The 26,294-nt window shown below is 36.8% G+C and overlaps 1 protein-coding gene across 1 annotated transcript in view; it reads left to right on the top strand.

The window, feature by feature from the left end:
- Nucleotides 1–26,294, top strand: part of ABCD3 (ATP binding cassette subfamily D member 3) — a 41,443-nt gene that overhangs the window by 5,091 nt on the left and 10,058 nt on the right. The window contains exons 2-19 of the mRNA XM_063298290.1: nt 2,464–2,497; nt 4,464–4,562; nt 5,968–6,056; nt 8,165–8,234; nt 13,544–13,641; nt 13,785–13,908; nt 14,553–14,609; nt 16,843–16,985; nt 17,755–17,824; nt 19,587–19,656; nt 20,645–20,742; nt 20,832–20,923; nt 21,249–21,337; nt 21,424–21,496; nt 23,461–23,524; nt 24,720–24,797; nt 24,881–24,946; nt 25,031–25,120. Of these exons, the coding sequence (XP_063154360.1) occupies nt 2,464–2,497; nt 4,464–4,562; nt 5,968–6,056; nt 8,165–8,234; nt 13,544–13,641; nt 13,785–13,908; nt 14,553–14,609; nt 16,843–16,985; nt 17,755–17,824; nt 19,587–19,656; nt 20,645–20,742; nt 20,832–20,923; nt 21,249–21,337; nt 21,424–21,496; nt 23,461–23,524; nt 24,720–24,797; nt 24,881–24,946; nt 25,031–25,120 (1,504 nt within the window). The remainder of the gene's footprint in view (nt 1–2,463; nt 2,498–4,463; nt 4,563–5,967; nt 6,057–8,164; nt 8,235–13,543; nt 13,642–13,784; nt 13,909–14,552; nt 14,610–16,842; nt 16,986–17,754; nt 17,825–19,586; nt 19,657–20,644; nt 20,743–20,831; nt 20,924–21,248; nt 21,338–21,423; nt 21,497–23,460; nt 23,525–24,719; nt 24,798–24,880; nt 24,947–25,030; nt 25,121–26,294) is intronic.

The raw sequence follows: 26,294 nt of genomic DNA, 5'->3' as shown, positions 1-26,294 counted from the left end.
CTTTAAGATTGCTGTCTGAAGAGTTAACTTAGAAGTCATTTCCTTGTCATAGAGAATAATGAGATCTGTTGTGAGAACTTAGAAGTCTTCTTAGCTCTGGTTCTCCTGTCTTCTAGTACCTTCTCTATTTATGGTATCATTTTGGAATACCTTCTTATAGGAAGCTTAATTATTTACTTTGAACAGGCAAAAGCTTCTCCTATTAAACTCTTGGATGAGATTTTGTCTTTCATCAGTACACAGGCATTATACATCTGTTTGGCATCTTTGAGCTTCTTAGGGCCTGCCCAAGGCTCTGGTATGCACCATACAATATAGTTTTCAGTAAAAAAAAAAAATAGCCAGTATAAGACCAATTATATTAGTATTCGTTTTTTATTTTTTATTATTATTTTTTGCTATGATACATCTTTTTTAATGATTGGTTTGAATAACAGTAGAATTGTTTGATACTCATTTGGCAATCATTTACTTGTCTAATTCTAAAATGCATCATTTAGGCAATAAGTGGATTTAAAGGGATGAATGTGACAATTGTGCCAAATGTAGCCTAAGCAGGTTAGGAAATACATAGGCTCAAGATCTGAACCAATATCTATCTCACACATACCTGTGCTAAAAGTTCATGTTTGTATTTAAAGGAAAGAAAATAAGGGTTGAAAGGGTAAGTATTATTTTATGAGCATGTGTGAGTTTATTGCGTGTAAGACTGTTACCCAGTTTAAAAAAAATAAAATTAAACATCAAAGCCATATAAGTTATGTGGACACTTCTGGTAACTTTTTTATAGTGCAGTAAAGGAGTAAAATCAGAATAGGCTCCCTGTAATTTATTAAGACAGGAGATATTTGTATACGTTAGTATGGAGTTTTGGGTAATATATTTGTCTAGTAGAACGTTGCTTTTGCTTCTACTAAATATTTGTGTTCTAGAAGTGCATATTCATATGGCCTCCATCTTGCCTCTCTACAACCATTCCTTAAAAACCTGGCTCTTCCCCCAGCTTTGGGTTAAGCGGGTTGCATGGGCCACTTCAAGTTGAATGGAGTTGTGGAAAATGGGTTTATTTCTTTGGACAGTTGTTTTATGTTTGTTTGTTATGGAATTGTTCTAACTTTGTGAAGCCTCGCAGAGTCATTTGGAGTTGGGCAGCCTAGAAATTTAATAAATAAATGATAAAACAAAAAACCGTATTATCAGTATTTGAATCAATAGAGTAAATATGTATGGTGGCTAAAAGTTTGTCATTTTCAGATATGTAATAATTACTATAAATTGGTGTGCATTTAATCATTGTAACATCTACATTTTTCATATTGGCATGCAACAGATAAGTTATATTTTCTAAAATAGTTCTGCTTAATACACTGATTGCATCTTGATTTCTCAAAAGTACTTTTTTTTTTTTTTTAATCTGTTCAGTCGTGTCCGATTCTTCAAGACTGCCTGGACAACTTTCTGCAATTCTCTTGGCAAGGTTTTTCAGAAGTGGTTTGCCATTGCCTTCTTCCTAGGGCTGAGAGAGAGCGATTGGCCCAAGGTCACCCAGCTGGCTTTGTGCCTAAGGCAGGGCTAGAACTCACTGTCTCCCGGTTTCTAGCTCAGTACTTTACTTTTTAGTATAGGGCCCTAAGTTATTACTGAATTAAAACTCCTAGGAACTCTCAGTTGTCATGCTGTTGACACTACTGAAAAGTATAGTTTGGAAATATTTGAAGGGACACATGTTCTCCATTCCTGGTTTAGGAGGAAAGTAATCTCAATCTATTTCACATAAATGATATTAAAATATCAATCAATCAATCAATCAAAGTTTATTGATTAGCCCTTAGGCCATATCAGAATACAAGATTGAGCACTGAATGTTAATAAAACTCTATATAAAATTAATATAAAAAGACAAGTTAAATGAAGAGTAAATAAAAATACAGTAGATAAATATACAAGTGAAAATATACATCATAGTTCCATGGATATTAAAATATGTTGACCTAATCTTATTAAAATAAATTATAGACTGATACCTTCATCCAATGAAAATTAAAGAGAGTGTGCAAATGGAGCTAATTTTATGCATTGGTTTTACCAGCTGGGTGTACCTAATTTTATCTGGATTACAAACTGTCTTTGCTATGTAATTTGAAACTATGTAATTCTGTTTTTATTTCTCTCAAATATCATTGGGAAATACTTTTAGAGTTGCGGTTTCAGGCAGAGGTGGATTGTCATTTAAATTATACAGAAACAGTAATCCTATTGAAGATATCAGGATAGAATAAAACAAAATTAGCTAATATTTATTTAACCCTAAAAAGATCCTCTTTCTAGTGTGTGTGCACAACTTCAAAATGACATCTTGTTTTTTCTTTGTTTGGTAAAGAAACAATGTCAAGAATTTGTTCTTTTAATTTTGTAAAGAACTCTGTAAGAAAGAATAAAACTAAAATAACTTATTGTTTGCAGAAAGAAAAATGGAAAAAATTTACCCAGCAATGAGGTGAGTTTTACTACAGTTACTCTATCAATTATAGATCAGATGGTGGCTGAAATTCCATGAAATTATGTTGTATGTAGTAATATGCTAAATACAATAAAGAATAGGTTAGAAGAGTGTGGATTATCTATATTTTCTCTCATATAGTGGGAAAATGGAGTACCTATTTAAGTGATGTAGAGTATATAATCCTACATATGGAATTTCACTGAATGCAGTGGGGCTTATTTCCAAGCAAATAAATAAATGATTGTGATATAACAGCACTAAGTCATTTGAAATACTGTTCTGCTATTTTTTTTCTATGTAGATTCATTTAGAAACAAATAATTATAATACATTTACTTTTTACTTTTATTTTTATAATATGGACGAACACCCACAAAAAATCAAATTGTACTATGGCTCCACAGAGCAAATAGTCATGACGTAAAAATCAAATAATTATTATAATAGAGAAGACTAAACACAAAACATACAATAAAAATAAAAGCAGAACAAATTAACTCTGGGACATCTTTTACAAATTTGTATGGGAGCAAAAGAATCTGGCCAAAGAAAGAATCACACTTCTTTTGACATTGGCTAATACAGAAATAAAATACCAAGCCATAGATCTTTTAGGGAATTGATTAAAAAATGGAGAAATAAATATTAAGTGTGCTGTGTGGTAGAAGCTGTAGAACATTATGTGATTTAATAATTCTACAGCTTCCATCCACTAGAATAAATTTGAAAAAAAAAAGCGCTTATATCCACTAATGTTAGTAAAAGCAAGGTGATAACTGGGCTATTTATATTGGCCAACATCAAATGTTTTAAACAATGCAGCTGTCTTTTAAGATGGCATCTTTCTGTTTTGCAGTATTTATATCATAGTGGACTCAATTGGTATTGCTTATGTGTGGGTTGTTTTTAAATAAGTACATTTGTTAAAGTATGTTATGATAGTTTTTCTCTGTGGCCCAAAAATATCAACAATTAAAATATTTTCTTTAAATCTATGCTACATAGATTTCAGATCTTAAGAACTGGACACACATGTGGATGAATGAGCAGTAGATACTTAATAGGGATGTGGAAAACATTTGAAAAGTGCTTTTCAAAGGGGTTAAGTGCAAAGGAAGCTCCTCTCTTTGAAGGATTAAAGCAGCCGCATTTTTGGCAAAGCTTGTACAGCTACTTTGAGGGCTGTGTTTGTTTGTCTGGACCTGTATCTGATGGCTGTGCTTGCATGCAGGCAGACAAGGGACAGCCTTTGAAGCAGCCCATGTACCTGGCCAAGGAAGTGACTGCTTTAATGCTCCAAAGAAAGGGGCTTCATTCACACTTTGTAAAACACCTCTTTAGGATTCTTTGCATTGTGCTAGTGCTTAAAAATAAGTCTTCCTGTAAAACCAGAAGTGATTCTACATGACTTAAATGAAGCTAGTATTTCATTGTTTTCAATGCTTCCCCGTATTTACCTATCTATTCTACAGCACTGTAAAATATCCTACCAGATCGTAAGCAATTTCACATGTACTGCTAAGATATATACAGTCTCATTTTTATTATTGAGTATAATCTAGGAGAAAAATGTTTTGCCTTCTCTATTTTCACTTGGAAATAACAGGAAAATTGCTGGCAAATAAGAACCCAGTTTGCTGTGGGAGATGGAAGGATAGCCACATGCTACTAGCTTCAACTCCCAGTTCAGTCTTTTTGATCTATCTTGGCTGGCAGGATTTACAACCTACCTACTTGATTCATGCAGGAATAAACATTGATATCTAAAGATATAACATTAATATAATGAAGAAAATGGTAAACCCTGTTTCTTTTGCAAAGCAAAAGCGTATGTATTATTTATTTGACAGATCTAGGATTCTGAGAGTAATTCACATGAAATTGTTCAGCTTTGTTGAAGTCTTGTTTGATAGACTTGTTTTGATGAGACCATTTCCTCATATAATCTTTTAAAATGCAGAAAGAAGTCAAGAAAGAGCGGGCTGTGGTAGATAGAGTATTTCTTGCAAGAATTTGTCAGATCCTGAAAATTATGGTCCCTAGGACATTTTGTAAAGAGGTAAGCTTCAAACAGAGAATAATCAGTCTAATATTTCTCTTATGAAACCATACCAGCCTTTGTCTTTCAGATGTATTTTGGCTGTAACTTCCAGAATGCCCAGTCAGCATGAAGGGTGTTCATTTCAGTCATTAGAAGACTGAAAATTTAGTAATTTGCCACTGCCATTTATGCCAAATTGGTTCCTGAACATTTTTATGATTGCCAGTTTTAAACTTAGACTTAATAATACAATACTTGGGTGGGTGGTTATTCTTATTAACTTGAATTAGTTAAATATTGAAACCACATAATTTGATTGCTGTAGATGTTCTTAAATGAATCCAATGCAGTAATCAAGAATAACATGTCTGCTGTCAGCATTAAGTCTCATCACTATGGAAAAATGCATTGGGTATGAATAAGTGCTACGTATTGTGGCTCTGGAATGTTCCTTTAGACTGGTATTCTTTTTAACGAAGTTTGTAACTTTTTCAGATTTTATTTTATAGACAGTGGAGATTTGCAAATCTGTTTGTTAAAAATACAAATTGGGTCCCAAAGGTAGACTTTTGTTTCTGTTTTTACAAACACAAGTATTGTCAGAAGTGGGAGTAATCTAGCAGGTTTTGTTTGCTTCAGCACTATATGCTATATTAATATGCTGCATTAAATTTCTGCAAATCAGCTATCTGAGAGACATGACTAAAGGGTAACAATCACATTAGGACTAGTAGTCAGCTTATCTTGAAGAAATTAATGTATGCAAATAAACTTTATTAAAAAACAACCCGGTGTGCAATCTCTGCAAAGGTCCAGTTTCAAATGTTTTTTCTACCTGGACCATTTAGATAGGAATGAAATACTAGTGAAGATAATACAGTGTTAAACATGCTGTATAATATTCTTTCTCAACCTTGGCAACTTTAAGATGTCTGGGCTTCAACTCCCAGGATTCCCCAGCCAGCCATGTTGCATTTTGGACTCTGCTTATGTTTGTTCTCTTGTTCTGCTTTGCATTTATGCTCAGAAAAAACGTAGACACTGTTATTTACTTGAATTTTACTAGAGTATATATAAAAAAACGCTGAGCTTGATTATAGTGTCCTGATTCCTGTGGCTGTACATCTTATCCCCTTTCCATCTTCACAGACTTGAAATGCCTAATTAGAATGCCAAATACTACAAATGAAATTTTCTTTCTCTAGTGCAACTGGACTACAGCTCCCTGGAATTGCTTAGATATGTAATGCAGCAGAGATAATGCCTGCATCTGTAGCATACTTCATATTTGGAACAGATCAGCTTTTTTTAAAATTAAATTTGTGCTGGTTCTTTGTGGTTGGGAAGGATCTGTACACTTTCTGTACAAAGCTCCTAAAAGAAATATAATCTCTAAATATTGTTTCCACTTTTCTCATAATAGACAGGTTATTTGATACTCATTGCCCTTATGTTGATACTTCGCACATACTGTGACATTTGGATGATTCAGAATGGAACAGTTATTGAGAGGTAAGCATCATTTTTACGTTCAGTGCCAATTTCCTACCATCATTCTTCTATGTTGTATCAGAAGCTAATACTGCTAATTTTAGGAACATAGTTTGTGCACAAATGGATGATATTTGGCTTAAGTGAGTAAATATGATGGCATAGTCCAAGTATAATACAAAATCATTATTTCTATGAGAACACGCCATGTTAAGCTACAGGTTCTCCTCTGCCCTATTAATCTCTCTTGAAACTGTCTGGAGAAGAACCATCCACTTCTAAGCTAACCAGTTTGGCTTATAGACAAGCAAAAACCATAGTTCAAATTAGCCTTCCTCAGCTGGTGCCCTCCAGATGTGCAAAAATCATAGTTGAAACTACTATTTTCAACTGGTACCCCCAGATGTGTTGGAACTTCACTCAGAATTCCCTAGTAGCATGACCATAAGTTATATTGGCTGGGAATTTTAAAAGTTGGGATTTCAACATATCTTGAGTATGTCAGAACACTGCATATGCCTACTAGTTTTATTTTACAGGTAATACATGATTCTTTATTCCTTTGCCATGTACAGTATAAATACAGTGCAATCTTGTGGGCACAAATGATTTAACCTGTGTTTTTAAAAATATGAATATTTTTGAAATATCAAAAGTTTTGTTCTAAGCTTCAAGATCCAATTTTGTGGGGAGGTGATTTTTTTTAAGCTTTCCATTTTGACATTCATTCAGTAATACTGTGTTCTATGAAATACATAATTTTTATCTTACATATTTTGGTGTCTATTGAGGAGAGTTGTTTATTAGACTTCTGTAGTAATTGTCCATTATTTTTGTACAATAAAAGTATATAATGGTTACTCTGCATAGTCAGAAGAAAAAAATGTTAAATTATGTACATTTTTTTTTCTTGCAGTGCAATCGTAAGCAGGGATCTGTCGCTATTCAAGAAATCCTTTATTAAATTTGTAGTTTCCATTCCACTGGTAAACAGACATAAATATTAGCATGCATCTACAATGTTTATGCTCATAACTGATGCATAAATGAAGCCATTGCTTTCTATTTCCAGTGGTTTAATGACTTTGGAGATTTAGTTTGAACAGTATCAGCTAAATTGTATACTCTATAATCTTTCTAAAGCTTTATTAATTGCTTCAGAATTTGTATTCTTACAAATTGTACCGTATGGTATTGGTGATTTTCACTGTTGTTTTCTGCTACTCCAGAGAAAACCATTTAGTAGGTCAAAGTAAGCAGTCCTTACTGCCGCCACCACCACCACCTTGAACCTTGTTCTAGATTGCTCTCAGTCTAATTCCCAGTAGATGTACTGGGACTGCGGTTCTCAGCTTTGGCCATGCTGGCTGAGAATTCTTGAACTTGCAGGACCAGCACATTTAGGAAGATCACAGATCACTGGATGATCATAATCTCATTTCTTCCTGCTTTGTTTCTAAACCATTCCCATTATTCTTTCTACTGAATTCTTCACCTTCCTGGATATCATTTTTTTCTTCCTTGCCCTATTCTTGTTTTTTCTCTATATATTTTTATGCTGGCTTTTATTCAGTTTGAATCCTATTTATTAAAATATTTGCATTTGCTGGTTGTAACGATACTGGTGTATTTTTGTTTTTTTACAAAAAGCATGGAACTGCCTTTTATAATGTCAGGCCCTGCTTACCCCATGTCCTGATGCCAGCAGAAATGGGGAAAATACATATATTAGTGACATCAGGATGCAAGTGTGAGTTAACTAGGCATTATGGAGGTGTGGAATTTAACAGTAGACTTGTTTGGTGATAGCTTTCTTTGTAACATGTGGTGCCTTCCAAGGAGATGGGCAATGATATCTGGAAGTTTTAAACCCATCACATGTTAACAGCCTGTATAATTAGTTCCATTAATGCCAGAGTGGCATGGGAGGTGATGGGTTTCACTGAATCAGCTGTCGCTTTGTCAACAGATGTGGGAGCACATCTGAAATATTTATATGGTGTAAATTGCTGCTGCTTTTGTTGGTCTTCTCTTGTGTTCGTTTTCACGGCTTTCCACATGGCCTTGTGGAAACATCGTGGAATGGGTCTTGCTTCTGCCTCTAACATTTTGCATGTGGTGGTTTGCAGTGCTATCATTGGCCGCAGTAGAAAAGATTTCAAGAGGTACTTGTTCAACTTCATCGCTGCCATGCCTGCTGTAAGTGTGCTTTTTGTTGTTGACATCCCTTGGTAAAATGAACAGGTATTCAATCACAACTTTTCAAATAACATTTGGCCACTTTGTACTCCTGTGAAATTTCTTACACTGAAGAAGTTTACTGTTTTGTTGTATTTCATTTTTTCCTACTCTAATTATATGCCTCGGTTAAGGATAAAAATTGTAGTGAACTCCAGAAGTTATGGCCTGCAACATTATCAGGCTAAGCCAGTATGACCAATGGCACAATATTGTGGAATGTGTCATTCAAACTATTTGCAGAGTTCCAAGTTGCCTACCCTTGATCTCAGTGTTAATTTGAAAGATACATTTACAGTAATATCAGTGGGGTCCAGTACAATGAAACAGGAGGGATGAAATATTCTATATCCAGAGTATACCAGCATAGTGAAAGTTCTTATTTAATAGTGCACAAAATATTTAAAAGTTGATGAAAACAGTAGTTAAGGAACTGCTAATAGGTCATTTTCTTTATTTATTATTAAACTTCTCTGCTGCCCATCTCGCACACAACTCTGGGCGGCTTACAAATACTAAGAATAGTGTGTCACTAAAACAATTCAATATAAATATATAAAAAATACAAATACAGAGTCTAAAATATAAAATATAGCATATAAAATATAAAATATACAATTCAAATGGGAAGCTCTTAATCTTGGCAACCTCGTGGGGCCAACCACTCCCATGAATGGCTGTCCCCCGTCCTATCCCAAACCAGGTGACATAGCCATGTTTTTACTCCCTTCCGAAAGGCCGGGAGAGTAGGGGTCTGTCTTACCTCCGAGGGTAGCTTGTTCCAAAGGGCGGGTGCTATGGCAGAGAAGGCCCTCCTCCTCGATCCTGCCAATCAGCAATCCCTCATGAACAGGGTCCATAGCATGCCCTCCCTGCCTGACTGGGTGAGACGGGTCGATGTAATGGGTGAGGCGGTCCCTCAGGTAACCTGGACCCATGCCATGTAGGGCTTTAAAGTTGATAACCAACACCTTGAATTGGACCTGGAAGCAAACTGGCACCCAGTGCAGCTTGCACAGCAATGGTGTTATATGTGCCCTTCTAGGAGCTCCCAAAACTGCTCACGTGGCTGCATTTTGCACCAACTGTAGCTTCCGGATACTCTTCAAGCGTAGCCCCAACGCATTGCAGTAGTCTATGCGGGAGATGACCAGGGCATGAGTGACTGTTCGGAGGGACTCCTGATCCAGGAAAGGGCATAACTGGTGCACAACAGTAAGTTGTGCAAAGGCTCCCCTGGCCATGACTGCCACCTGCTCTTTGAGCAAGAGTCGTGAGTCCAGGAGAACCCCCAGGTTCCGCACCAGCTCTGTCTGGGGCAGTGCAACCCCATCCAGAGTGAAGGATGGAAAATTCCTGGAGACCTGGGAGCCCCCAACCTGCAGCCACCCTGTCTTGCCAGGGTTCAGCTGAAGCCTGTTCCCCATCCAAACCTTAACAGCCTCCAGGCACCGCGAAAGGGTGGCAACAGCATCACTTACGTTACACAGCCTGGAGATGTATAATTGAGTATCGTCAGCATATTGATGATGCCTCACCCCATGGCGACGGATGATCTCACCCAGCATTTTCATCTAGATGTTAAAAAGGTGCGGAGAGAGCACTGAACCCTGCGGCACCCCACAAAGGAGGGGCCGTGGGCCGGATCTCTCGCTCCTTATCAACACTGATTGGAATTGGCCCTGGAGGAAGGAGGTGAACCAGTGCAAGACCACGCCGCCCACCCCCAACTCCCTGAGCCGCCCCAAAAGGATACGATGGTCAATTGTATCAAAAGCTACTGAGAGTTCAAGAAGAGCAAGGATGGATGCACTGCCCCCATCCCACTCCTGCCAGAGATCATCCATAAGTGCGACCAATGCTGTTTCCATCCCATATCCGGGCCTGAAACCTGACTGAAAGGGGTCCATTTCATTTTGGTTTTGAAAAAGTGCATGAAACACAGTATAAAATCTCTGTGTAGTTTTTCCTCTTATCATTAACAGAATTATGTAATTTCCCATCTTATTAATGGAACAGCCTTCCCCCCCAAACTCTGATGAGGGAAGTGTTTTATGCAAGAGTGGAATTTTTTTTAAAAAAACTTTTGCTCTAGAATGAAGGTAAGAGCAAGGACAGACATGAGCCAAATGGATTTTATTTGTAATTGAGCAGAATGTGTTAGGTAGAAAATTAAGCTTGGTGGTGTAAATAACTGCCTGATGCCCTTTTTAAAATTCAAAAGTATCTGGGTTCAAAACGGATACTTTGCCAATTCTTTTCCTCCCTGGTGAAGGAATATGACATGACAAAAGTGATTTCCCAATCCAAGCTCCTTCTTTTTTTATAGTAATTTTATTACAATGATAAAAAACTGATACAAACTAAAAAAAGAAAAAAAAATAGAAGGTGCAGAAAAGCAAAAGAAACTAGGAAAAGAAAAAAAGAAAAAATAAGAATATAGTAAAGGGAAAAAAAGGAATATATAAAGAAATGACTTCCCCCTTCATCACAATAACTATAAACAAGTTTAGTAACTTATCTCCTTCTCTTAAAATACAACAAATGATCTCTTCTTCCCATATCTTATCTATAAGCAAATCCGTAAAACCTCATCACTATAGTCCTTAAAAGTCCATTAAGGGTTACCGGAGATAACAATCTATCTCTTTTAGCCTTGATCAAATATACCAATGTTATATTCCTTCCTTTTAATTTTAACAATCTTGATTTTTAGTCCTTTCAAATAACATCCTAGAACTTGATTTCTTTTTATTTTTTCTTTGTCCCTTTTCACAAAGTCTTCAAAGCTTTAGCAAGCCTCTTTTGTAAATCCAGTTTAGGAAAAGTATTCAGGTCACTCTCTTGGTTTGTTATTTGTATATCCCTTTTAATTATTAAGACATCAGCCGGTTTCTTTTGTATGTCCTGTGTAGCATCTTTTTCCATATCATTCTTGTAGCCTGTCATTTTTAAATCCACTTTCAGATCAGTCTCAGTCTTGTCCAGGAAAACTTGTTCTATAACATCTTTTACCCATAGTCTATCTATAGAGGTAGACACTCTTAAAATTAACTTCTGGGTCCATTGTTCAAAATTATCCTTCAGTATGTCAAATATTAAAATATTTTGCTCACTTCTGTATTAGTAAGTCAAATTTAAATGTTCTTCTCCTTTAATTGTAATCTTTAGTTCCTTCTGGTTCCCTCTAGTGTCCAACCTTCAAAGTCCATCCTATCATGTTTTTTTCTAAAACAATTCAAAGCAAAAGCATTTTCCCATGGGAAGGATTCTCATAATTAATTCCAAAATCTTATTTCAAATCCATCTGGACCCTTAATCCGTTTGTAACTTTCCAAAATCGAAATTCTAATCACCCTTTTGCTGTTTATTCCCCCCCCCCATTAAACTTGTGTTTAAAACTTAAACTTATATTTAAAACTTCTTTCACTAAGAATTGACGGAAACTCACCTGGTGTTTTCAGACTTGTCGATCCAAAGATTCCTAATAGCTGAAAAGCAGTTAGCAAGCAATTTCCAAAAGTAATTAGAAAAGGGAGTATGCAAACCCATTGTCCTTTTGAAGGCGTCAACTGTGGTTGAGCAAGATGGCTAGTTCTTCATCTCCCAGAGCTCTAAACCTGCCAGAGACTGCTGTCTTGCAGTCTCCTCACAAGGGGCAACTTTTGGAGCACTTGTGGGTGATCTCAAGTCCTTGCCTTGTCCAGAGAGGAATTACGAAGAGCTGATCTACTCGCCAGCTCTTCATTCCCCTGCAGTTGTCAGCTCTGCTTATGTGGAGCTATCTTCAGTTCGCCATTTCTTCCCCAGAAGTCCCCAAGCTGCTCTTATATATGCAAATTTTTATCCAAATCTTTATATATGATGTTTCCCAAAATAATTTAATGGCCCACAAGAATTCTATGGATTAGCACTGGGGCAAGCATTCTGAGGTCACAGGGCCTTAGATGGACCCAACCCCTCCTCCTAGTTTTTCACAGCAGTTCCCATTACAGTTGTTGAAAATCAGAGGGATGTTTTCCCATCATTTAAAAAAAATTAGTTATTTATTCTATGGTATATTGCCAAATCAAAACGACTCACAGTGGTCTATAGCAGTGCTTCTCAAGCCCAGCACTTTTAAGATGTGTGGACTTCAACTCCCAGAATTCCCCTGCGAGAATGCTGGCAGGGGAATTCTAGGAGTTGAAGTCCACACATCTTAAAATTGCTGAGGTTGAGCAACACTGGTCTATAGCAATCTAGTAAAATATACAGCCAATAAAAACATGTACAGTAGACATGATTACAATAAAAGTTGTAAACATTATTAAGTTATTCTTATTCTTATTTTTATTATTAATAATAATAGAGAAAATATATAATACAAGGAGACACAACCGAAATATAAGATGAAAATGGAACATAACAGTTAAATGGAATTGAAATAGTTTAACTAGTCCCTGAATATTCTGGGGAAGAATTCTATCTTAAGCAGCATCCAGAATGTTAAGAGGGACGGTGTCAGTCTTAATTCCAAGGGATGACTATTCCACAAGGCCAGAGAAATAGGACCTCTTTACCTCCATTCCCTTAACCTCATAAAAGTGGAATATATGCAGAAGCTTCTTCCAGGAAGAACATACCAAATGGGCCAATTCAGCTATATAGTTGAAGTAATAAGCTATATAGGACTTTATACCCTTTTTTGTGTAGGAAAACCAGCAGCCTAACATAGAAGTGGAAAAAAATGAAAATCTTTCCAAACCAAAGAAAGAATTAGAAGGTCCAGATCCACACATAAGTATGAGGTAGCCCCATCCACTGCTGCTGCTTTCTGTGTCCTTTGTGGTAGAGACGTATGGTCCCTATAAATAAAAGATTGCTAATCTCTGCTATACCATAACCCAAGTCACCACCATGCTGTAATTTATACAGTCCCCAGTATATTGTGATACTGCACTGTGAGAAGCTCTGTCACCATCTGGTAAAACAGTTCACAGGGCAGCAAGCACTATTACACTTCAAGCTTCCTCTTGGTTCTTTGTATCTAAGCATGTGTTTCTTCATGAAGTTAAAAAACTGATTAATAGCACAATCCTATGCAAGTTTACATAGGATTGCATCCAGTTTATTGGGGCTTATTCCCAAATAAACATTTATAGGATTGCAGATGAATGTTTTGTGGGTTATAATCTTAAATTGGATTTTAGTTTGCCATCTGTTGTGATATAAGCGCTGGTGGGTTTTAAGCAGATTATGCACTCTTATTAATATGTTCTTATTTATAGATTTCCTTAGTGAATAACTTCTTGAAATATGGGCTAAATGAACTTAAATTGTGTTTCCGTGTCCGACTTACCAAGTATCTTTATGAGCAGTATCTACAGTAAGTGAGGTTTTTTTTGTTTTTAACATTAGCTTCAATTTAAATTTAATAAATTGTAATCCTTTAAAGTTCTTATGCATTTTAATGTCATTAATAATTCAGTAAAAGTGCTTTATTAAATTACTGATTTCCTGACATTTTAGGAGTTACACATACTACAAAATGGGAAATCTAGACAACAGAATAGGTAATCCTGATCAGCTACTTACACAAGATGTGGAAAAGTTTTGTAACAGTGTAGTTGACCTATATTCAAACCTCAGCAAGGTAAGCATGAAGACAAAAAGCGATTATGTTGTCATCTGCGTGGTTAAATATTGTTTAAATATTAGTAATTTTGATATAATTAATGCAATTAAATAGAAGCAATAGCAACTCTGCAATTAAATTCAGGAGATGAATTGAGTTAGGCTCATCTACCTATTTCTAGGCAGCTATTATAAAGGTGCTTAGTGTTCCCCAATTGCATGCATCTGAATTTATTTGAATTAAAGTGTTGCTTCATTTGACATGCATTATCAGGTTTCTAATTTGTATCTTTTCTCTGTCAGGTTACATTCAGAGCTTGATTTTTTTAAAATATATTTGTTTCATTCTCAACGTGAAACTGGAAAACTGCTGAATTAGAAAAAGATTTGTTCGTGCTTTTAATAACTGTTGAACAGTAGAGAAAACAAAAATTAATGAGACTCTGATTTACCATAGAGATTTTTTAAATGCAGGTCTTTCTTTTTAAATTGAATCAGAATGTTTATATAACCTTTGAGAGACTTAAGTTGCAATGAGATATTTTATCTGTGTTTATTTAAAGAACCTGGCATCTTTTTTTAAAAAAGTATCCTTTTAAATAAAAATTCTGCCTGCTTGCTTTCTCCCATGGCCAATATTTACAAGTAAATCTTATTTTGCAGCCATTTTTGGATATCGTTCTATATATCTTCAAACTAACAAGTGCAATAGGAGCACAGGTAAAATTGTATTTTTATTTATACGCTTTAAATATGAATTACATACTCTCCAATAGGAGAAATGAATTATTTGATAATTTTCTATGTATGTAATATTGAGAAATATTTGGAACTAAGAACTACAAGAAATTTAGAAATTTTCAACCATTACATTATAATCTGTCAAAATTAATGTGTGCTACAAACTCTATAAACAAATGATAAATATAATGTGGGATATTCTTTTAACAATGTCTTGATGACATGGTATATAGAAAGATAAGAGCATTTTGGACTTTTTAGAATTTCACATAGATTAAGATTCTTGTAGAGATCCAGTGTAGTGGTTAAGGCACCAGGCTCAAACCCGGGGGATCGTGAATTCTAGTCCTGCCTTAGGCACAAAGCCAACTGGATGACTTTGGGCCAGTCACTCTCTCTCTTTTTTTTTTCTTCACTGAAGATGTTGCCTAGTCTGGCAATGAAACATCTGCAAGAAAACAACAAGGCTCAGAGAGCACCCAAGGACTCCACAGTCCCTCTCTCTCAGCCCTAGGAAGGCAGTGACAAACCACTTCTGAAATCTTGCCAAGAAAACTGCAGGGACTAGGCCAGGCAGTCGCCACGAGTCAACACTGACTCAGGGATTTTTTTTAAAGAATTTTATTGAGTTTAAAGGAAAGATAAAAAGTACAAAAAAGCAAAACACTACAAAAAGCTACAAAAAGAAAAAAAAGGAAAATTAAAAAAGTGCAAAACATATGAAAATGAATTTTGAAGATTACATAGAAAGGTGACTTCCGACTTTCAACAGGAAGAATATACAACAATCTCCATAACAATCCCTCAGAAAATCTCTCCGTGTAATCTGCAGCTCAGACTGTCGCTTTAACCCCTTCACTTCAGTCTTGCTGTCTCCATCCTTATCAAAATCTTCATCTTCCTCCCTAACATCTTCAGCCAGATGACACAGCTTAGAAATAATTTCTTCCCCAACGTCCTGAATAGTCTGCAGAATAGGTTGACAGCTCTCCAAAAAGATCTCTCTGAAGGACTGCTCAGGCTCATAACAGGACTCTGAAAAGTCCTCTTTGAAATCTTCCATGTGTCGGGCAGTAGATTATGGCGCCCCCTAGATACTTGACTCTGCAGATAGGAGTTAATAAAACACTTCCGAATGACATTGGCAAGAGAAAGTGTGCTAACAAACAGGTCCCAAATAAATTGAGCAGAAAGCTGAAGACTCAAAACAACAAATCCAATGTGCAGGGAGATATTCTATCCTTCAAATTCAGTACAAAATAATAACAGGAAGGCAATTACTTATTTTCAGTTCTCCTTAGTCTTAAAGTGGGAAATCAAGCCAAAACTTTACAAGTTTAAAAATTAAATCCAGAACTAACAATAAGCACCAAGAGAATCCGCTGCTTCTTTCTGTAAAAAGCCTCTCTTGGGATACACAAACTTTAAAAAAGCAATAAATTGGGTGTGTAAGAAATGGGGTGGCTGGACTTGCTGTCCCTTTAAGGGCTGCAGCACAGCTTGGAAATGGTGAAATCCCAGCCTCCCAACAAAGTCCGACTGGTCTATTGCACACGCTGTCCACAATCTCTTGGCTCCAACTCGCCATCTGGAGGACTAATGGGTCGATTCCAAGCATTTTCCTTCATCTGGAAAAACACTCTGGGCTACAGGAGAAACCAGCCTGTGCCTGGAAAAACTGCCACGATGCCAGTCCTGCCCATGGAGCTCATGGGCAAAGCTGCTCAGTCCTCCATATTCCCACTGGAAGCCGACCACTCAAAGGGATGCTTGTAATAGAAGCTGATGTATTAACAAGCCACTATGAACTGTTTCTTGTCACCACTCAAAAATGAATCCCAAAAATCAAGTTAAGAGTCATTGTATCATAATCTTTCAGAAAAGATCTGCATCATAGATGAGCCCTTGATTTATAAATGCCATACACATGTTTACTCAGAAGCAGATTTTATTAAGTATTATTTGGAAGCTGCATTCATTAAAAAAAAATCATTAAATGTTATTTAATTTCAGAATTGTCAGATCTTATTGTAAGGTTGATTACATTTTTCTGCAGTTAGAAGTAACCTTTATCCTGTATTCAGATGATACTTTTCTCTGTAACCAGCCCCTGCATGGGTGGTTTGCTAGCTGCATGCTTTTTGAAAAAGAAAATATTGTTAATAGATTTATTCTGGAAGTTGTATCTTACTTTCTTGTTTGGTATTTTCAGGGCCCTGCGTCCATGATGGCCTACTTGATTTTTTCAGGCTTTTTCCTTACACGCTTAAGAAGACCTATTGGTAAAATGACTATCACAGAACAAAAATATGAAGGAGAGTATAGATACGTCAATTCACGGCTCATTACAAACAGGTATGAGATGGTTCATTAGGCCAAACTATTGTTCATTAGGCCAATGTCGTTATTTATTTTTAAAAACGTTTAAAAGGTTTCATGTGAAATCTCTCTGTATCAGTTGGCAAAGAATAAAAACAAACTATCTTAGTCTGAAAACTGAATGATATGTATGCATGTTTGATTGGTCTTAATTTGTTCTAATTTAATTTAATTTGTTTTAGGAAGCACATCCCAGGATGGCTGCTGTGTACTGAAAAACTTCTTAAAATACCCATTTTAATTTAAAAAATGAGTTTGTTAATAGCTTAATGTGACCTGCTGTCAGGAAACACTGAAAATCAAGACTAGTTGTTGGTACTTCTATTAGGGAATCAAGAGTATGGCTTTAACTAAGAATTGAAGGATGCACGCATTCTGAATTATCTTGTTTGGTCGTTTAAACAAGAACATTTTGCTAATTTTATTGTTGCAGCAAACTATTCTTCGGTAGTTGCAAAATCTTGTTTTAGTCATTTCAAGGTCTGGTCCAGACACGTGGGAAAACAAGAGTCATGAAATGCTGAAATAGCCTGTGTGGCTCTGTGCTGCAGGGCAGGATTAATACATGCATAGTAAGCAGGGAAAGAGATTGGCGGAGCATTTAAAAATGTGACTTTCAACCCACTGTCTGAAATAGTAAGTGCCATACACTTGTCACCTCTAGGCAACACCGCTTCATTCTCCTACTGTGTAACTTGATCATGCTTGTGACTATATGTTGATTAGACTTTTTTTTTTCCTATAGTGAAGAAATTGCTTTTTATAATGGGAATCAAAGGGAAAAAAAAACAATTCACAAAGCTTTCGGCAAACTGGTAAGTTAGCGTCAAACCATTCTGTAATGTAAGTAATCCATAACATTTGGAACAGTGATCCTAGAGGTTTATCAAAGGCTTTCTGTACTCGAGGGATATCTGAATTAGACGACTACTTAATGAAAATAAAAGCAATGAGTAAGAGAAACTATTTTTCCTGCAAACAGTGCCTAAGGACTATTTGGTGTATACTGCCAAATGATGTCATTAAAAAGGAGGGGACATGTAGCCCATTGAACTTCCGTATAATCTGGCCCTCTGAATGTGTTAGTGACAGTAAGGATTTTATCTCCCTAGATTTGCCTGTATCCACCCTCCAAAATTCTTGTCAGGGGATTTTCTTCTGCTTAATGTCTCCTTCCCTGGTCACCCTCTTCTTTTCTTTCCTTCCACTGTTCCCAGCATTAGAGCCTTCTCCAGAGAACTAGGTCTTTGCATGTGTCTGAAGTAAGATCATTTGAGCCTGGTCATTTGAGCCTTGAGTGAGAACTCTGAGATTATTGGTTTAATGATCCATTTGTTTATTTCTTGGCTGCTTTATGCTCTATGCCTCTTATATTATGCTCTATGCCTCTTGTATTCGTTCCATATGCCATGGTGGCCACCAGATAGGCCAGTAAAGAATGACCTACAGTCCATTATGGCCTTGGTCAATCTAAGCTTTCACTTAATGCTTTATCATAAGATAGAGAAGGTATGGACTGGGTCAGCTACTTTTGACCCATGCCACATGTTTTTTTAACAGTGAGGATAGTAATGGTCAATTTTGGCACACTTAGTATGGCACAAAATCAACCAGAGCCCCATTTTATCCAAGCATGCTTATGCTCTTCTGTGCAAACTATGATCTTTAATTTAGAACAGCCTTTCTCAAACTTCTGACCCTATAGGAACCCTTGAAATATTTTTCAGGCCTTGGGGAACCCCTGCACATTCAGGCTCAAATATAGGACAGAAGTTACAAAATTACTATATTTGTTTCATGTGTAGGCCTGTATATATGCATTAACAGTGTTCTTAAGCTATAAATAAAGAAGAAGCGTATCTCGTTAATGTGAAGTCGCCGGAGCTTGAAATAATTTTTTAAATAAATCCTGATCTCCCAGGGAACCCCTACTGACCTCATGGAACCCTAGGGTTCCATGGAACCTGGTTGAGAAATCCTGATCTAGAGACTACCTTGCAAGCTAACGTGCTGTTGCCTGCATGATACCAACTGAGAGGCATATACAGTGAAATTACACAAAATGAGCCAAATTTTGTAAGATTACTGTTCTTTCGGAAGATGTCATGAGATTTTTGACCATTTTATTTTAATTTTTATTTCTGGGCACACTCAATAATACACAGTGATCTCCATTGCCTGAAAAGGTTCATAATTCCCTCTTCTACTGACATCTAATATAAAAAGTATATAAATTTATGAAAATAGTGAATAAAATGAATATCTTCCTTGAAATTACGAAATTTTTAAAAATGTAACAGCCATGTGTTTCCTGAAGATTGTGGCCTGTAAAAGATTGTACCCTTTTTTTTTAATACAAAAAGTTGAGGATTGCCAAAAGCGGCCTACTGTTACGCATTTTCAACTCTTGGATAAGTACTTCCCTCCTGTATGTTGTAGAATGCTTCAATGTTTTTGTTATTTGTTTCCCAATAAAATAAACGCACCTTAATAAAGACTGACTGAGACACAAAATTATTTTTAATCCATCATTTAAATACCATATGTATAAAACTTTCCAATTTTTCATTGCACTAGGTAGAGCACCTACACAATTTTATTTTGTTCCGGTTTACAATGGGTTTTATAGATACCATCATTGCTAAATGTAAGTGTTCAGTCCTTTGTTTTTTGTCTTTGTTTTTAAACTGTTACAGAACTGTGTGGTAGATTCCACAAAGCAGGCATTTTGCCATATGAAATTCCATAGTCCCAGTATCTACTTCCTGACTTCACAGTAACGTTTTTCACCTCTACTCTCCCACCCTTGTTTTCCATAGTTTCTCCCTTCTAATTCCTATACCATTTAAGAGGTTTCCCCAATCTTGGGCAGCAGAGAGGGGGAAAGGCTTATAGCACAAAGTTTTATTCACATTTTGTTGACCTTAGACTATTGTTCAACCTGTGAATTTAATTGAAGGAGCTTAGCATGCAGGCGATCCTCGCTTACCAACTGCCTTGTTCAGTGACCGTTCAAAGTTATGACGATGCTGTCCCTCAGTCACATGATTGCCATTACAGTCAGTATGCATTGTCCTGAGCCTGAGCTATTGTTTTTCTTTTTTTCCCCCCTTGCAGAGCAGAGAGATTGGAGAGGAAGGGATTACAAGAGAGTAAGGAGACACACAGTGGAGAATACACATCGAAAGCAGTGCACTAGTGCCAGCAGCCACAAGTGCACTATGCAAACAGCCCAGTGTATTTCCCATTGCATGCCTGCTTACTCTCTTGCAATCCCTTCTTCCCCAATGAATATAAATTCAAACATTAATTCCCTTCTTGTTAATTATCCCAGTGTTGGGGTGGGCATTCCAAAGGGCGGGGGAGTCATTAGGAGGCAAACAAAAGCCAAGGGGTGAAACTGATTGTTTCAAGCTGGAAAGTACAGTCACAGTCATATGATTTCCCCCTTAGCAACTGTTTCACTTTGCAGCGGAGTTGCCAGTCCCAACTGTGGTCACTAAATGAGGACTACCTGTATTAAATTGAAAAGAATAGAACAGTGCTTTATGAAATTGCTGTGTGAATGTTGGATCAATCCACATTTAAAATAATAATTCAGAATTAGAAATACTTTTTTTTTTCAAATCTTACAGACCTTGCTACTGTAGTTGGCTATTTGGTTGTTAGCCGTCCATTTCTAAACTTGTCTCATCCTCGTCATCAGAATAGTAGCCATGCAGAACTTTTGGAGGTGAGTAATATATTCGCTGTAGTAGTTATAATAAATGGCACACATATTGCTTGTTCATTTTTGAGCAAACCCATATTTCATTGTTTAAGGATTACTACCAAAGCGGAAGAATGTTACTGAGAATGTCTCAAGCCCTTGGCAGAATAGTTCTAGCTGGTCGTGAAATGACTCGATTGGCTGGGTAAGATTGACCAACAATGTATAATCCTATCTGCCTTCATAAAATAAATTTATTTTGGCCTTCTTATTAGCCCAAACTCTGTATTAATTTTCAGTTTTGAGATAACTGAGATAAATTTCAGTTTTGAAATATAAAACATGAAGCATTTTAACAAAGCCTGGAGCATCATTTATAGAAAAGAAATACTTTCTAAATAATTATAATGTGCACTTGTGACATGCATTATTTTGCCTTCCATTTTAAAATGTTAATTTATTTTGATGAAAATACAGTTTTGAAGAAAAATTCTTGAAGATTGTTAGTTTAATGAATTTATAACTTTTAGCTTCACAGCTCGAATTACAGAATTAATGCAAGTTCTGAAGGAACTAAACAGTGGGAAATATCAACGAACCATGCTAGCACAAGAAAAAGGTAACTGATGCCCTGTTGTTGATTAAGGATTAATACAAAAACTCACAATAACCTTGCTATTGTTTTCTTGTCCTTTTTAATTTAAGAATTAGATCTAAGGCAAGATACCCCATTGATTCCTGGTGCGGGACGGATTGTCATAACAGATAACATTATCAAGTAAGTAAAATCTCTCGTTTCTTACGAGGACATCCCATTAGCTTCCTTCAGTTCTACACCCCCATCCACGCTATCTAAATTTTGTTTTGAAGTTTTAGCATTTGTTGTAGATGTCTGTACATGCCTCTTGCCCACAAGAGTAAGCTGTAGTATAAGTGACTGTGAGGCCATGTCTACAATTGCTTCCTGCCCTTCTTTTTCTCTCCCCCAGCCCCATTGTGGACTTCTGAATGCAGGAAACCTAATCATGTAGGCTTGTGCAATCAGACTTAACTCATGGGATTCAGTGAGTTGAGTTGGTTGAGTTAAGTAGCAAACAGTATTACATTTGAAAGTTTTAAAGAATGAGTATCACAAGGTACAATTTGTTCAGTTGACAGAGTTGACTAACAATCTAACTTGTTTTAGGAAAGCAGTTTTATATTGATCAACGTTTTACTTCCAACTGTGAACAGATACTGCCATCTCTTGGAACTGCAGGAACCTTTGATGGGAGAATTATAGTTAGTAAAAATATACAACAAGCTTTATAAAACAAGGGTCAAAAAGTTATTGAACGGTTACCGTACATACCTATCCAAACTTTCAAAAGGAAATGTTCAACATCACATTTCCACCTTTAGTTCTCTTTTATTTACAGGTAGTCCTTGAGTTACAATGGCAACTGGGACCTGAGTTTCCTTCGCTAAGCGATGCGGTTGTAAAGCTCGATGTCATGTGACTGCATCGCTTAGCAAATGCAATCCCGGCACTCCCCGTTGCCATCGTTAACCAAATTCTACCGTTCTTTAGCTGAGTACCCACCCCGATCCAAACCATTCCTGGCTTGGTCTCTCCTAGTCCTGAGCCTTGGTTCTTCTAATGTAAGGGACTGCCTCCCCTTCAACTCCCCTCACCTGCCTATCTCCCCCACCATCTCTGCCCTTTTGGCTGCCCTGCACCCTGCCTTGTGGGCCGCATGGCTCTGGGGCTGCTTGCCATGCTGCAGCTCAGGAGCTTCTTGGTGCACCATAGCTCTGGGTCTGCAAGAAGCCCCTGAGCCACAGCACAAAGCCACAGCTAACACAGCCTGGCCCAGCAGTGCAGCTCAAAGCTGCAGCCATCCCAGGAAGCCACAACTGCCCCAGCCCAGCACTCCAAGGCCCCTGCTGCCCTGCATTCCACTGCCCCGGCTGACCTTCACCATCTTCTTGCTCCCACTGCTGACAATGTGTGCCTGGCCTGGCCCTTCGCGAGGCAGCTGCTGGCCACGTGAGGCCTTCTTCCCCAGGTCTCACAAGGAAACCGCTGCGCACAACCTTGGGAAGAAAGCCTTGTGTGGCCAGCTGCTGCCTTGCAAAGGGCCAGGCTGGGCATGCTTGGGCAGCAACGAGAGCAAGAAAATGGCAAAAGACAGGTGGGAGTGGTGGAGTACAGGGTGCCAAAAGGGCACAGTTGTGGGGAGATAGGCGGGTGAGGGGAGTTGAACTGTTCCTGCAGTCATAAATGCGGGCAGGCTGCCAAATGCCCAAATTTTGATCATGTGATCACAGGGGCACTGCAACAGCCATAACTTCAGGAACCAGGTGTAAGTACCATTTGTTCAGTGCCAGTGTAACTTTGAACCATCACTGAACGAATGGTTGTATCTCAAGGACTATATCATGTTTGGAAAGAAATAGCACCTACAGATATAATAAAGAGGGGTAGAGACTAGTGCTTTTGAGACATGATAGTATCAATATTTTCAGTTTTGTAGATTTTCATATATTTTCCCATTCTCTACTTCAAAAACACATTTTGTTTTTTGCACTTGTTAATTGTGCTTATTTTGTGGTATGGCTAAGTTACAAGCATGTTGAAAATATTACTGTCTTGTTTAGTAGTAGTTTACTACTAAATTTCGTAGATGTTTTACTAATTGTCCTCTTTTGTAACACTAATATCTCTGTATATTAATGGTGGTATGTCTATTTTCCTTGAAGGTTTGATCATGTTCCATTGGCAACACCAAATGGCGACATGTTGATTAAAGATCTCAACTTTGAGGTACATTGCAACATTAACAATTTTATCTTGAAATAATTGGCTGGATGAGAATAAAAATCTGTTTTGTTCCTCTTCCAATCCCAAAGCAGTGTCTTTGGAAGATTATTCCAGAACAGAGTTATCTATGATGATGATGGAGATAGCCTTGAAAGTGAAAAATTACTCAAAATTACTGGAGGTATTTTGGCCAGTGAAGTCCACACAATTCTGAGTAATATCTCCTCCTCAGTATAGGGCCCTTCCACAGACAGTCAAGAGGTTCTTCTGAATCTTGGGAGAAGTGCCAAAAGAAAGGAAAAGAAAAGATTTCTATATGAGAAACTTTGGGGTAGATTTTAAGCAATTTTCCCAACTTCTGTATGTACAATGTTAAGTGTCTGCAGAAGCCTCCTCTTCCTGGTGATGATCATGCTGTACTCACGGAAGTCAGGAGGAAGGGCTATTTGATGAACAGAAGGCTATTCTCCTTGGACCTAGTCACTGCTCATACATTGGTGTAGATATTTTAAACAATACATGAATCAGGCTGTTGTTTCCAGTAGGTAGTTATAATACACACCAGAATATCCATACCAGAACATTTACTAAATAGTAGCTTCCAGACAAAGGAAAAGGACCTCCACAGCATCTCCAGTTCAGTCTTGGGTGGTGGCATAAAACTGGGTATCATCAGCACCCCAAATCATTGAATGACTTCTCCCAGTGGCTTCATGTAAATAATAAAGAGTAAGTGGGAGAGGACCAATCTCTGTGACATTCCACAAGTGAGTGGCCACAAGGATAGCCTTTAGGGTCGACCAGTTCAGAAAACACACTCTGCAGGAAGACCAGAACTATACTTTATTGAGACAGACTATAATAACAGAATCTTGCATTTCATTTTCTGATGTCTAGTTCAGATTTTTTTTAACTTGTAAATTTAACTCAACATTTTAGTACTCAAAAAGCAGGAATGCCCCATTCTGAACCAAAATTTGTACATAGCATTTTAACTTCCATTAACAAAATCTGTTTATTTTAAAAACACTTCTATGTTTGAATATTTTTGAGTGCTCATGTTTAAAAGAATATCTAGAAAGTATTTGCCAGATTGTCCAAGTTAAGGAAGCTTACCTCATGCATTATTAATGAAATTCATACAGCTTTTAACATTTTCAAAAACTTTAAATATATTTTGTCTTGATTTACATTTCAGGTGCGATCTGGTGCCAATGTTCTGATTTGTGGGCCAAATGGATGTGGCAAGAGTTCTCTCTTCCGTGTTCTTGGTGAAGTAAGCAACAGTCAAGGTTGATTTTATGGGCAAAAAAATGATGTTAGATTTCTTTTCTAATAAATTGTGTGTTCTTATTGCAGTTGTGGCCTCTGTTTGGTGGCTGTCTAACTAAACCCGAGAGAGGAAAATTGTTTTACGTTCCCCAGGTAAACTAAACCACTAGGACAATTGGCATTTCTTCTCTCTGAAGAATGTCTATTTTTTAAAATCCCTTATCATTTTAATTTCAGAGACCTTATATGACACTTGGAACATTGAGAGACCAAGTAATCTATCCAGACACTATAGAAGATCAAAAAAGGAAAGGGATCTCTGACCAGGTGAACTGCATTTTTCTTCCTACATTTTTATAGATTATATTTACTGTAGATATATAGTAAAAATGAAAAGACAGAATCACTATAAATTTTAATAACCTGTAATAATTTGAAATGCCAGTGACGTCACAGTATTTAAACAAGTTTTGTCTCAGAATTTATATCTATATCTATATCTATTCCCTCTTTTTCAAGTGAATCTTATTTAGTTGAAACCAAAGCCAACTTGTTCAAGCAGTGATGATAAAATTTCAGAATGGTAAATCTCCTAGTTATGCAAAATTGTGTGGTTTTGGGCTAGACAGTATCCCAAAGAACCCACTTCCTGTCTTGGAAGATTAACTTTTGGGAACAAATAAGCCATATTGCAACAGCTAAATTGGTACATCCCAAGAGATGCACATGTGCCCACAAACTCTATGAGTTGATACTTTTGCATTTATTATAACCTTTAATTGGAGCAGAGAACAAGGAGAGAAAATTACAAATGTTTCTACACATTTTGATTTCTCATTCTCTAAGAAAGATATAATATTTTCCAGAAACCACTGGTCTGATATGCTTTTTTGCTTACTCCTGCACCAGTTTAGCTTTTCCTGTTTCTTTCTTAGATTTGTATTCTGTTGATCTTATATTCTACATTATGTGTCTTAATTATATCTTGAACAATTACTAACTAATAAAAAAAGCAAGATAATATTTTAAAAAGTAAATATGTGCATATTATAGATAACCATTCCAAAAGAATAAGGCTTCTGGAGAGAATATTATTTCATTGGTTTTCACATTTGCTGTTATAGTGGAATCTGTGTTTCAGATATTCCTAGGTTCATTCTTGTCTTGGTTTCAATCAAGTAGTTAATTACAGCATTGATCACACAAGCCTTAATTTGCTCAGTTAGAATTCTGAACTAGTATAGAAGTGTCATCGTACAAGCTAATTTTCTGAATTTACTGTAGACATTGCCACTTGGCAGATAGGCAAATGTGCTAGTATGTGAGCATCCTGATGCTACCAGACAGAAAAGTCAGGTGCATAGGTGGCTCTCTGTCTGCTGATACAGTGAAAAAGTATAAATATAATAAAGAAGAGATGCATCAGTTCATCAGTACTTGCACAGAAATTACCCTTCCACTTTAACTTCTAAGCTTTCAAGATAGGTAGAATTTTATAACA

This window comes from Candoia aspera, chromosome 3, assembly GCF_035149785.1.
Source record: "Candoia aspera isolate rCanAsp1 chromosome 3, rCanAsp1.hap2, whole genome shotgun sequence".
NCBI lineage: Eukaryota > Metazoa > Chordata > Lepidosauria > Squamata > Boidae > Candoia > Candoia aspera.
This window is presented reverse-complemented; position numbering and strand designations above follow the sequence as displayed.